Source organism: Sapajus apella, unplaced genomic scaffold, assembly GCF_009761245.1.
Source record: "Sapajus apella isolate SASKATOON/1434 unplaced genomic scaffold, GSC_monkey_1.0 scaffold3, whole genome shotgun sequence".
In the NCBI taxonomy this organism is placed as follows: Eukaryota; Metazoa; Chordata; class Mammalia; order Primates; family Cebidae; genus Sapajus; species Sapajus apella.
Window position 1 is genome coordinate 19624498 of NW_022436943.1, and position 13748 is coordinate 19638245.

At 39.2% G+C, this 13748-nt stretch overlaps 1 protein-coding gene across 4 annotated transcripts in view; it reads left to right on the plus strand.

The window, feature by feature from the left end:
• MRPS28 (mitochondrial ribosomal protein S28) overlaps positions 1 to 13748 on the plus strand; it is a 163083-nt gene that overhangs the window by 102603 nt on the left and 46732 nt on the right. For 2 of the 4 annotated variants that reach the window (XM_032250630.1, XM_032250634.1), the window contains exon 3: positions 5868 to 8220. The exons of the other annotated variants lie outside the window; for them this stretch is intronic. In XM_032250630.1, coding sequence (XP_032106521.1) covers positions 5868 to 6036 — 169 coding nt within the window. In that variant the 3' untranslated portion in view covers positions 6037 to 8220. Of the gene's footprint in view, positions 1 to 5867; positions 8221 to 13748 lie in introns of those variants that run through there. 4 annotated transcript variants of the gene reach the window in all.

Below are 13748 nucleotides of genomic sequence, written 5' to 3' on the forward strand. Positions count from 1 at the left end.
ACCAGACCCTTATGTGGAGTGTTTTCCCAAATGAGCATGAATCTCCAGCTTTATCCTATTGATTTTGCTGGAGCAGGTCTGGGTTGGACCCCAGGCATCAGTATTTTCTTTTTAAGACAAAAAACTTTAAAAATCTTCCATAGATATTCTGTGATAGCTCCTAGCTCAGGCTTCCCACAGATATACCAAGTCTGTCACTGTAACCTACAGGGTAATCTCTGGACCTTATCATCCTCTCCCTTGGTGCCAAATCTCCAAACTCAAAGAATGCCTTCAATGAGTTTTGCTCTCCTGTCATTTCTTTTATATATGTTGAAGGTTGCTACTAGACTTGTCTACTTGAAGAGTATTCTAGTATCTTTAGTAAAACCGTATTCGAAGTGACTATCCTTTTGGTTGCCTATTGTGCTTTTTATAAATAGGCATTGATGCGGTGAATTACATAAGCTCCTATTTATTGTGTATTCATTATGTGCCATGCACTTTTCATACCTTAATGCTTTAAGACTCATGTCAGACTTGCAAGGCGTTGCATATTGCAGATGAGTAAATAGCCCAGAGAAGGTAGATTTCTTATACTTGGTCACAATCAAACCTTGTGCTACACTGAAAAACTTGTTTCAGTCAATAAATGTGTATATTTTCTTCTCTCTTAAAATGAAAATTGTATACTACAAAACACATCCCCTTTTGCTTAGATGCCATAATACTACCAAGTTTGATCCCAGTTTTAGTGAGCATATTTCAGATACCTGAAAGCATTTACTCCTTCTGTTTCCTTTTTTTTTTTTGCCCCTTCCATATATATATATTCATATTTTGACTAGCAAAAAGTATCTAGTTTGTTAATGAAAATAGACTTCATAAGGTTGTTAGGTGACAGGATTTTTCTTTTCCCCTCCCACCAACCCTTCCTCCCTTCATCCATCCCTCCCTCCTTCCCTCCATCCCTCCGTCCCTCCCTCCTTCCTTCCCTCCTTCCTTCCTTCCCTCCCTCCCTTCCTTTCCTCCCTCCCTTCCTTTCTTTCAATAAGATTTTCCTTTTCCTCCTTTCCTTTTTCCTTTCCTTTTCTTCTTTTTCTTTTTTTCTTTTTTCTTTTTTTTTTTTTTTTGAGACAGGGGCTTGCTGTGTCACCCAGGCCTGAGTGCAGTGATGTAATCTTGGCTTACTGTAGCCTCGACCTCCTAAGCTCAAGCAATCCTCCCACCTTAGCCTTCCAAGTAGCTGGGACCACAGCCATGTGCCACCAAGTCTAGCTAATTTCTGTAATTGTTGTGTTGTGGAGATGGGCTTTTGCCATGTTGCCCAGGCTTGTATTGAATTTCTGAACTCAAGCAATCCTCCTGCCTTGGTCTCCCCAGGTGCTAGGATTACAGGTGTGAGCCACCATAGCTGGCTCTCCCTCATTTCTTGACACATCTTCTTTTGTAACTTGAGAAAAAATTATAACTATTATTATTGATACCATTTATAATGTATTATATGCATATTCCACATTATTAAAAATGAAATTATTTACTAAACATTTATAAATGCTCCATTTTCACATTTCATAAAATCAATGCTTGAACAAGAGACAAAACTTCTGTTTGTGGTGGGACAAAATACTAGCAGGGCAAGGTTAAAAAGAACTTGAAAATTATATATTCATATTAGATTTTTAGAACAAGATTAAAGTATTCAGGATAATTGCAGTTTGAGGAAATGTGCTTTGGTATTATGAATAGTGTCTTTTGCTCATTGCCATAACAGCATGTAGGTTTCCAATGGGCATTTATACATATTGTTTATTTGACCTAATGGTAGGCACACTCGAGATAGTATTTTTAAAGTGATAATCATTATTTTTTTAAAGGACTTTTGGGAATAATTCAGGTTTCAAAAATTATGATTATAATAATTATTGTATCTTAATTTGTATCTTCTAATGACCTGGGATAATAAATTAGGACTTGTGCTGTATTTGAAATTTTAATAATGACTAGAAATATTGGAGAGGAGTAGGACTTTTCCTTTTTTATTGTACTTTAAGTTCTGGGGTACATGTGCAGATCTTGCAGGAATGTTGCATAGGTACACACATGCTATGGTGGTTTGCTGTCTCCATCCCCCCATCACCTACATCAGGCATTTCTTTCAGTGTTATCCCTCCCCAATCTCACGACCCCTCGCTGTCCCTCCCTTAGCCCCCCAATCCACAACAAACCCCAGTGTGTGATGTTCCCAGGAGTAGGACTTTTTTTAACATCCTCTCATGTATATTTTGTTAATCATGGCTTCTGTGCTCGATGGTAGGTAGTACAGTGATGAGCGATACTAAAACACATAGCAATACTTAATCATATCTTTTAAATAATCAGCCACTTATTCAATAGATTTTCTAGAAATCAGTTAGGGGTTATGCAGTGTTACATGCTTATGATCATCTAGGGAATAAAAATAACAAATGGGAGACTCTTCATAGGCATCTTACAGATTGAATGGAAAGAAGCGATAGACTAGACAGGTCAAGGGAACATGGCAGATGGTACTTGGAAAACTGGGGCAAATCTGAAACAAACCAAGTAGTCTGCATATAAAGATTCACTTAATTGAATGTTCAAGATTATTACAGTATTTTATGTAGCTAATAAAAAGGCTTAAAAGTTTGCATTTTTTATATATAATCAATTTTGCATGTAATATCACATTACATTATTATCACAATTTCCGAACACTTAGAATTGTATAAAAGTAGAATAAAATCATTCAACTGCAAAAGATCTAAGGTCTTTTCTGACCCTGTGCTTTTAAACAATGATGAAATTGAAGCCCAGACAGTTTATTTAAAGAAGAAAATACATACACATTCCTACATACTCACACACATACACACAGGAACATGGCTGCTGACTTCACATGTGGATTGGTATGACTATGAGCATGGGTATGAATTAGAAAAAGAAACAAATTGATGCTAATTAAACCTTTAGAAATGTTTTTCTTCCTCTTGAAAAAAGAGAAAATGGAAACTTTTCTTCTATAGTCTTAAAACTCTAATTAAGGAATTATGAGAAAGCCAGAAAAGTGTCTGAATGATTGTAACCTAGTAGGATGAAATCATAGATGGTTAATGATTTCAAAAGAACTATTTTAAAACTTCTGAGAATTATGATTACAGCAAGACAGCTAATTTGACTAGCAAAGTCAGAATTCCTCACAATATTCTCTTTGGATGCTGAGGTTCAATCCAAGCTTTGTATTTGTTGGCTTTGTATTACTTAATATATTTATATCAAAGAACTAGTCAGAGAGATTCTCCCTATTTTAAGTCTGTGAGAACCATCAGTAGCATGCACTGACAGATGTTAAAGAATGTCTGTGGAAAGAATGTCAGAAACCTCTCCAAAGGAAACTCTTTAAATCATGCCCTTCATACAGAAATGCAAAACCAGATTTAATTGCCCTTTTCCTATACAGCTCAGACATGCAGGCTCGTTTACTGCAGCATATGGCCTGAGAAAGTGCACAGTGGAAGAGAGCAGTCTTGGTAAAGGCTGAGATTGAATCCATTTAGGCAGGAGTTCACAAAGATCAGTCAGAAGCAAGCACTTGAAGTTAAAAGAAACACACCAAGCAGTAAAAACACAGGCTATTTTCATTTCGAATGTGCTCGGTGGAGACATCCTATTTGCCTTTCAAGACAGGTAGTATTCTTTGGTTTTAATAGGAAATACAAGATTTCTGCAAAACTGTGTAGGGGGCTTTTTCCCCCCCAATTAAAAAAATATGTAAAAATAACATTGCATGAGGCAGTAGATATTGTTTTTAATGATAATTTATTTGTAACCATTGAAAGTAGCTGTTTTCCTAATGGAGAATAATTAAAATAATGAGTTGAATGGTAGCGGTATGCCTTACATTTTACTTCATAGGAAAGACATTATAAGACTGTATGAAGTGATAAATTGTTACCACTCCTAAAGGGATTATGTTTACTGTTCTTTCAAGAGGTCATAGGTAATTGAAAACTTAAGGAAGAGCAGAATAATCTGGAATCCTCTTAGACCACTGTGTGGCATTAGGCCAGTAGCTTTACTTCCCTGTACCATAATTTTTCTATCTGTAACATGGAGGATATCTCGATATTACATATAGCTTTTCAAAGCAAAGACACAGAATATTGCCTGTGATATCAAATACACATATATACATATATGCATATAAACATATAGAAGGGCTAGAAAATGTGATTGACTTCATCATTTTCCAAAAGAACAAAATTTTACAAAAGAACATTTATTTCTAAAATCAGAATTTCTCAAAAAAAGCTGAATAGCCTAAATGTTTACTTGGTGGACTATATATAAGTGTTTTCAGAATACCCAAATATTGCGTGGAGACTATTCATGTGTAGTCTACCAAAATTATTTTCCAGTGACTTTTTTGAGAACATTGTTTCTCCATTTTCTATGAAGTTGTTTTAATTTTAAAATTAAATTAGAATATATAAAGTATATATTTAGATTGTTACAGATTTGTGATTTTTAATCAGCAGCATTTTCACTCTTGCTATTCTAGAATGTTGATATTTAACTTTTAAAATAATTGAGGAAGAAAGGCAAATGGATATCAGTTATCACTTGGCATTATAAAATACTTGAGTATTTTATTGACTAAATTGAGTCATCGTGTGTTATGGCTCACATTACGTTTTCTTTCCTAATTTCTTTTTAACTAATAAAAATTGTACATATTTATTGGGTATAACATTCTGTTTTGAAACATGTATACATTGTGGGATAGCCAAATTGAGCTAATAAACGCATTACCTTATATACTTAATGATTTTTGGTGATGAGAACACAAAATCTACTCATTTAGCAATTACTGAGTCTACAACACATTGTTATTAACCGTCATCACCATGATGTGCAACAGATCTCTTGAACTTATTCCTCCTATCTAACTGAAATTTTGACTAACATCCTTTGACCTGGTAACCACAGGGGCTGTAGTCCTCTCTACTTCTAGGCGTTCAACTCTTTTAGACTTCGCATATAAGTGAAAGATCACGTGGGATTTGTCTTACTGTGCCTGGATTATAAAGTCCTCCAGGTCATCCAGCTGGCATTACATTTTAATAACAATGCAACCAATCCCAAATACTGAATACTTTATACCTAGACTTTTTTCCATTTTGCTTTTGTAAAATTTTACTTTAAAAGGAAGTTTTAATTTCAGGAGGAAAATGTATTTGAAACTTCTTTTCCCCTTGACACTCTCTGACTTTAAATGACAAATTAAAGCAAACACCGGTTTTAAGAACTGACTTGCTTGAATTTCAGTTTACTGTGATTTTAAAATCTTTAAAAGCAACTTTAAGATGAAAATTCTAGAGCTGGCAGTGGCTCACACCTGTAATCCCAACAATTTAGGAGGCCAACGTGGGAGGGTCACTTGAGGGCAGGAGTTTGAGACCAGTCTGGGCAACACAGAGAGATTCTGACTCTGAAATTAACTAGGCATGGTGGTGCATGCTTGTTGTCCTAGCTGCTTGGGAGATGAAGGTGGGAGAGTCGCTTGAGCCCAGAAGTTTGAACTTACAGTAAACTATGATTGTGCCACTGTACGCCATCCAGGGTAACAAAGTGAGACCCTGTCATTTTTTTTTTTTTTTTTAAACAAAAAAGTGGTGGGGCAGGGGAGAAAAAAATTCTTATATAACCAAATTACTTTTATGTCAAATACAACTATTTCTCAGATACCAGTGTTAACTTCATCTTGAGCTAACATAAATTAAAATTGGCATTTGGTGGTGGTTGTTAAACTGGTTGTTCACGTTATGATATTCAGAATTAATGGACATTTTTTTCTTACTATTTAGGAAATATCAGCAAGGAACCAAGGTCCGCTTGCGGCTCGTAGATCTGGAACTTACGTCTAGGTTCCTGGGAGGAACAACAGATACAACTATACTAGAGGCTGATGCAGTTCTCTTAGGACTCCTGGAGAGTAAAGACTCAAAATCAAAAGAGGAACATCATGAAAAATAAATGAACTTTGCCTAGTGGATTCACTCTTTTGATGAAGTCAGATATTCATCAAGAATGCAATTAGAAAATTATGAATAAATGATTGAAGATATAATAAATAAAAGCTATAATTATAGATAACTCTTGTTAGAATTTTCTTTAGCTATTCCTGCCCCCCCACCTCTTGTTTTGCCCTTAATGTTTTTTTTTCCTTTGATGGGGATAGTATACACTGTACTGAGAAATTGTCATTCAATAAATATGTTTCAAGTGCTGTCTATGTGCATGGTACTAGTTTAATCAGCAGTAAACAAATTAGGCAAAATTTCCTGCCTTATGGCCCTTACATTCAACTGGGGAAAACAGGCAATAAATAAGTAAAATATATAGTATGCTAGACAGTGATACATGCTAAGGAGAAAAAAGAAGCAAGGAATGGTGTCTCCGTGACAGATTGCTAGCTACATGGGTCTCTGAAGAAGAGTTTTCCAGCAGAAGAAGCAACTAGTGCAAAGCCCCTGAGACATGACTACACCTATCCAGATGAAGGACCAGGGAGGAAGCCACTGTAGGAGCACAAAAAAAGTAGAACAGAGAGGTGAGGCAGGCTCCGTAGGTCCTAGTAAATTCATTTTGGCATTTCTTAACTAATTGAGATGGCAGGTCATTGGAGGATTCTGAACAGAAGAGGGATATAATCTGACATTTTAGCAGGATCCCTTTGAGTAAGTTAGCTGTGTAGACCAAAGATGAACAAGGACAGCACAGCAAAACCTGTAAGTGACTATCATTGTAATCCAGGCAAGAGATGATGGCAGCTTGGACCAGGGTAGTAGCAGTGGAACTGGTGAGAAGGGATTGAAATCTGGATATATTTTGAAGATAGAGCCCATGGGAGTTTCTAACATATTGAATATGGAATATGTGAGAAAGGAAGGAGTGGGGGAGATAGCAAAGTTTTTGGCCTGCACAACTGGAAGACTTTATTTAATTGTCTTTAACTGAGGTAGGTAAGAGCAGATTTGAGAGAACTATCCAGAACTCAGTTTTGGACATGTTAAATTTGAGATGCAAATTAGCCATCTAACTGTAGATGTTCTGAAGGCAGTTGGATATATGACTCTGGAGTTCATGGGAGAGGTCTGGATGAAAGATAGAGACTTGCAAATCATAAACATTTAATCATACTTGACAAATGATGTAGGTCGAGAATTCAGGCACGGTTCTTGATCTGGCCTAGGCAATTCTGTTTCTCATGGTATCAACTGAAGCCACCTGACTGGCTGCTCTAGTAGGGTCCAAGACAGCCTCACTCATATGTCTAGTACTTTGGCAGGGATGCTTTCGGCTGGGACAGTCAACCAGAGCACCTACACATGGCCTCTCCAGCGTGGCAGTCCCTGGGTAGTTGGTGGCTCTCATATGCTGGCTTTCCCCAGAGGGAGCGTTCCACTAGAGCCAGGTCGACATTATCTTACCTAGCGTAGGAAATCACACAGCTTCATTTCTACCCAGTTGGCTATAACCAAGTTATAGGGCGGGTCCAGATTCAAGGGGAAAGAATAAGACTCCACCTCTTAATGGAGGTGTGACATTGTAGCAGGTCAATGGATGAATGATGCTGTGGCAAAAGAATCTGCCACACCACCCCTTCCCAAGGTCATACCCAATAGCCACCTCTGCAAAGTCTCAAATCTAAATTGGCCCTCCACTCACAATCCTTCCTGCTCCCTTAATTTTGTGTACCCAATTGAACATTTTTTTTTTAATTTTGAGACTCCAGTCCCCACTGACTCTGTTTTTTCACTCACCATCTAACGTCCTCACTATCCTCTTCATCCAGCTCTGGAGTCTGGGGTGCATCATTATGATGACTCCCTTGCAATTAAAATACCTTTGAGGCTTGTCTCCTCCCTCTTCTGTTTTTCATCTGGCAAAGCTTCAACCCTGATTAAATGTCTGCCCACTTCATTCCTGCACCTGAGCTGCTTAGCATTACTAGAGAAAACCTCACAGTCATATTGATGGTATCACTTTAAATCTGGAATTTCAGGTTAAGATGTCAGGTTAATATATGCATCTAATTTTATTCCCTCCAAAGCCTCACTCAAACTATAACGAAGGGAGATGGATGGATGAATAGGAAGATAGATAGATGGATAAATCGATAGATGAGACACATGAATACCCACAGCAAAAAAAAAAGTATGAGAAAAACAGGAAAAGAACAACAAAATTTTGCAATCTGAAAGTAGATGGATGAATAGACATTTACATAGCAGAACAGAGACACATTCTTAGCTGTCAGTGCAGAAAGTTGAGAACCGACCTGATTTACTGCAGAATCCTCCGTATATTCAGGAACTGGCAAAACTAGGTACTCATAGATCTAAGAGTGAAGCGGGGTTAGGGATGTCAGAATAAAGAGGTTTGGGAAAAAGATAAAAAATAACCTAGATTCCTTCCCCCATTCCACTTAAATGCTGTGGCTGCCCACCTCCACCCAAAGTGGCTGTCTCTCTCACTCTCCGGCATGATTCTGGCAATTTAGTATTTGGACTCTGCTATCTGCCTTCCTCTATAGAAACAATTGACGGTAAAGGAGTGGGCCAAATCCATGTACACAAATGCACTAAAGCAGATATTTCCCTGCTCTGAAGACTGGAAGCCAAGGAGTATCGATTAAGTAATATCTTAAGAACAGTGATCAGAAAGGAAGTCGGTACCTTCTCATGCCTCAGATCTGCAACAAGACCCTATATTCCTATTTTCAAAGTCTCACCACCAGAAAATTCTTCTTGATCTCTTATGACACCAATCTAAAGGCTAGTTTTTAATGTAAACTCGAGTTTCTAGGTGTACTGGGCTGAATAGTGACCCACCCTCCCAACCTCCCATATTCAGGTCCATCTGGAACCTGTGAATTTGGAATGGGGACTTTGCAGATGTAGTCAAGTTAAGATGAGGTCACCCTGGATTGAAGTGGGTCCCGAACACACTATGACTCATGTCCTTAGAGGAGGAGGCAAATGTGGACACAGAGACACCGACATACAGGGAGAATACCATGTGGCACGCGAGGCAGAGATGGTAGTTCTGCTCCCACAGATAAGGACTGCCGGAAGCCACCAGAAGCTAGGAGAGCTGCATGGGACAGGTTCTCCCTCTGAATACTTAAGTAATCAATATACCGGCACCTTGACTGCAGACTGCTGGCTTCTTGACCTGTGAGAATATGACTTGTTTTAAGCCACCCAATTTGTAATATGTTTGGAAAGCCCTAGAAAGTTAATTACACCAGGCATCTCTAAGACATATACTGACTAGTCAGGGACTGACTTTCTAGCCTGACTCAGAGAATCCGTCTCTCCCAATGCCTTGATTCTGTGATTGCCATTTGCAGCCCATATTATATCTCCAGTTTCCTGTGCTCCATTCCTTTTTGGTTTACTTCTATATTTTGGTGCAGTGTTGCCCTCTTTTACAGCCTGAATAAAAACGTCAATGGGGCCTCCAGCTATATTCAACCGACCTAGTGAAACCAGCTCCCCAAATGCCAGTCACCTAGTTCAAGTCAGCCAGGCTGAGATAGCCTAGAGAACCAGTTTTCAGGAAACAATCTTCATTCTTTTAATATTATTAAAGTAGGGCAAATATTTGAATCATGTCAACACCTTTTTTCTGAGTCAACTCAAACATGCCTAACAAAACTTACAGAGTTTCTGTGTTAGTTCAGGCCCTCCAGGAAACAGACACTAAGAACTGGATGTGCAATTCTGGGAGAAATGCCAGCGAAGGATAACGAGGAGAGGGAGCAGGAGTAAAGAAGGAGCGGGAGAGCCTCAAGCCATGATGAGGATCTGACACCTGTAATGGAAGGGATTTGGGTAGGAAAACTGTCCGGACTGCAGCGCAGCTCTGTGAAATTCTCAGCCAGGCTAATGCCGAGTGTCAGAACAAAGACCGCCCATTAGAAGAGCTCATAGTAGGCGGGGCACAGTGGCTTACACCTGTAATCCCAGCACTTTGGGAGGCAGATCATGAGGTCAGGAGATCGAGATCATCCTGGCCAACATGATGAAACCCTGTCTCTACTAAACACACACATACACACACACACACACACACACACACACACATTAGCTGGGCACAGTGGTGTGTGCCTGTAGGCCCAGGTACTGGGGAGGCTGAGGCAGGGGAATGGCTTGAATACCCAGGAGGTGGAGATTGCAATGAGCCGAGATCGCGCCACTGCACTCCAGCCTGGCAAGAGAGCAAGACTCTGTCTCACAAAAAAGAAAGAGTTCCATAGTAGGCAAGAATGGCCCATGTCTACTACTCCCACTGAGCTTAGTCATTGGAGAGGCTCAGGGAGTGTCACCTCAGCATGACACTGTGCTGGATTCTGAAGGTTCAGCAGCTGGAGGCTGTCTGCAAACTATACTCCTTGAATCAGGCTCTCTTAAAGGGAGCTCTAAGAGTGCATTCCTAGAGCTGCAAATTTTCAAACATGCAAGTACTGACATATGAAGACTGCTGCCATTCAGATTTATCTCTTGGTTTTCTGAACAAGAATATAAATTTGAAATAAGTGGATTTTCTTCAGTCATAACAGGTTTATCATGTCTCTGTAGGAGCCTCATTTTCTTTGAAACATAGATATGTCATAAGAGTTTCTCAGCCCTTCCCAATGTCATTTTTATTTGGCATAAGATTTAATTATTAAATATGGTCAACTCTTTACCTATTATGGTAGAGAAGTACAGTGGTATAGATTATCCTAATTATTTGTTTTTAGCTTTAGAATATATTTTTTCTATGAAGCAATTTTTTTGTGATTAAAATATACCACATAAAAGAACATTAAATTGGTAAGACTATAGGTGGCTAAAAAGAAGAAAAAATAGAATTTGCCATTTTAACCATATTTTAAGTGTACAGTTCAGTGGCTTGAAGTACATTTACATGATGCAGGCATCACCGCTGTCCATCACCAGAACATTCAGTCATCCCAAACTGAAACTCTGTGTCCATTAAACAATAATGTTTAACAGAGTGTCTCGCTCTGTCGCCCAGGCTGGAGTGAAGTGGCACAATCTCAGCTCACTGCAACCTCCACCTCCCGAGAAACCCTTCTTCACATAAAATTTATATAGTGTGATATAGGTTGAATAATGGAAATCAGTTCTTTCTTCACATATTCTCTGTGTTCTCCACATGATCTCATGATGGCAAAATATACTTTCCTGCCCCTTGACTTTGGCCTTAGCTTTTAGGTCAATGGGATTTTAGTGTCTGTGATGTGAACAGAAAACATGCTTATGAGTGTGGACTTTTTCTTTCTGGCACAGACCCTCAGAATAGAATAAGCCAAATGGACTCGTGGCCTGAAGCAGAGCCACCCTCAGGTCTGTAGACCACAGGGGGCAATAAGTGCTTATTATTGTAAGATACTGACATTTTTGTGGTTGTTTGTTAAGCAGCAATAGCTGACCAATACAGAAATTAATACCTAGAAGTGGCAATGGTTCTGGGATTGGGTGGTGGGCAGCAATGTTCTCTTCACAAAAGATCAAGAAGTATCATGGAACAGGAAGGGCCTCTGAGAAAATAGAACCAAGAGCAATGGAGAAAAAGGACTTGAGAGCTATCCTTATGAAGCAGAATGAGTATCTAGTAAGGAACATCCTCGCCTTAGGGTAGTGGGACCTCACTATGTTCATAATAGGGATTCCCACAATACTTACCTAATGGGAAAGTTGTGGGCCAATGATTGTGATGTTCCTCCTAGTCTTTTTTTCCTTTTCTTTTCCTTTTTTTTTTTGAGACAAGGTCTCACTCTGTCACACAGGCTAGAGTGCAGTGGCACAATCTCAGCTCACTGCAACCTCTGCCCCCGGTTCAAGTGATTCCCATGCCTCAGCCTCCTGAGTAGCTGGGACTACAGGTGTACGCCATCATACCCAGCTAATTTTCTTTTCTTTTCTTTTCTTTTTTTGTAGAGATGGGGTTTTGCCATGTTGTCCAGGCTGGTCGCAAACTCCTGAACTCAAACAATCTGCCCCCCTCAGCCTCCGAAAGTGTTAAGATTACACCCAGCCCAGTCTTTACTTTTTCAAGTGGGAGTATTTATTGCAGTTATCCTGTCCCTGTTCCACCATTGTACATTAGATGTACTAATTATCTACTGCTAATTAATTATCTATTGCTAAGTAACATCCCTAAGGTTTAGTCATTTAAAACAACAGAACACATATTTATTATCTCATGGTTTCTGTGGGAAAGAATTCCAGGCACAGCTGAACTGGATTATCTGATTCAGGGTCTGTCATAAGACTTTGTTCAAATCGTCAGCCAGGGATTGGGGTTCATCTGAAAGTTTGACTGGGGAAGGATCCACTCCCAAGCTCACTTAAATAATTGCCAGGTTTTGGTTCCTTGATGGGTGTTAGCCTCAGTGAGCCTCCTTAGCATGGCAGCTTGCTTACCATGTGAGCCTCCTTAGCATGGCAGCTTGCTTACCATGTGAGCCTCCTTAGCATAGTAGCTTGCTTTATCAGAGCCAGCAAAAGAGACAGAGTCTGCTAGCAAGATGGAAGCCACTCTTATGTAACCTATTCACAGAAGTGACATCCCTCCATGCTGCCACATTCTAGAAGCAAGTTACTCTTAGGAAGGAGGTAACACAAGGCCACAAATACCAGTAGGCAGGGACCATTGGGACCGTCTTAGAAGGTGCCTACTGTAAGTATGTAGGAGGTAGATAATTTCTATTCAGCTTATAGGACTTTGGATCTAAGTAGTAGCATTTGGACTTACAGATCACAAAGATCATAGGCTTTTGGCAGATGCCATGATTTGATGAGGTCTTGGGGTTGGGTAGAGATGTCACAAGATGGGGATGGGGGAGTTTTGCATCTGGGAGGGATATGAATAGTCGTAACCAAGGAAATAATTGTAGGCCAGGCATAGTGATTCACACCTGTAATCCCAGCACATTGGGAGGCCGAAATGGGAGGACTGCTTGAGCTCAGGAGTTCAAGACCAGCCTGGGCAACATAGAGCCTGTCTCTACAAAAAGTAAAAAAACAAGAAAAAAATTAGCCTGGCAGGGTAGCACATGCATATGGTTCCAGCTTCTCAGGAGGCTGAGGCAGGAGTATTACTTGAGCCCAGAAGGCTGAGGTTGAAGTGAGCCATGATCATACCACTGCACTCCAGCCTGGGCAACAGAGTGAGACCCTGTCTCAAGAAAAAGAAAATAATTGTGATAGATTGAATTATTTATCCCAATTCTTCATCTCACTGTAGTAATATCCTTGCTATAGTTTCATAGTAGGTAGGATATAGTAACCTTGCCACTATGGTACTCATTATTTCTATAGTTGATGTAAGTAAGAGATATAAGTAAGTTCAGGAAAGGTTTGGATGAATCTCTGAATGGTAGATTCAGATTTGAGTATTAAAGGAAACCAGGGAGTTTGAAATATATCCCAAAACTTCTGAGGTCAACATTAATGGAGTACTATGAAACTTGGAAACCACAGGCTGGTTAGACCATTGGGCTGACCCAGTATTGCATTTCTTATATTCATATCATTTGGTTTTTAAAAATAAATACACATTTTAGTATGAATTCCTAGGGGAAACATGTAGTTTATTTGAAAAGACTATAACATTTTTTCATGTTTCTTTTAAACTAATTACAAAGAACTCAGAGATACTCTGAGCCA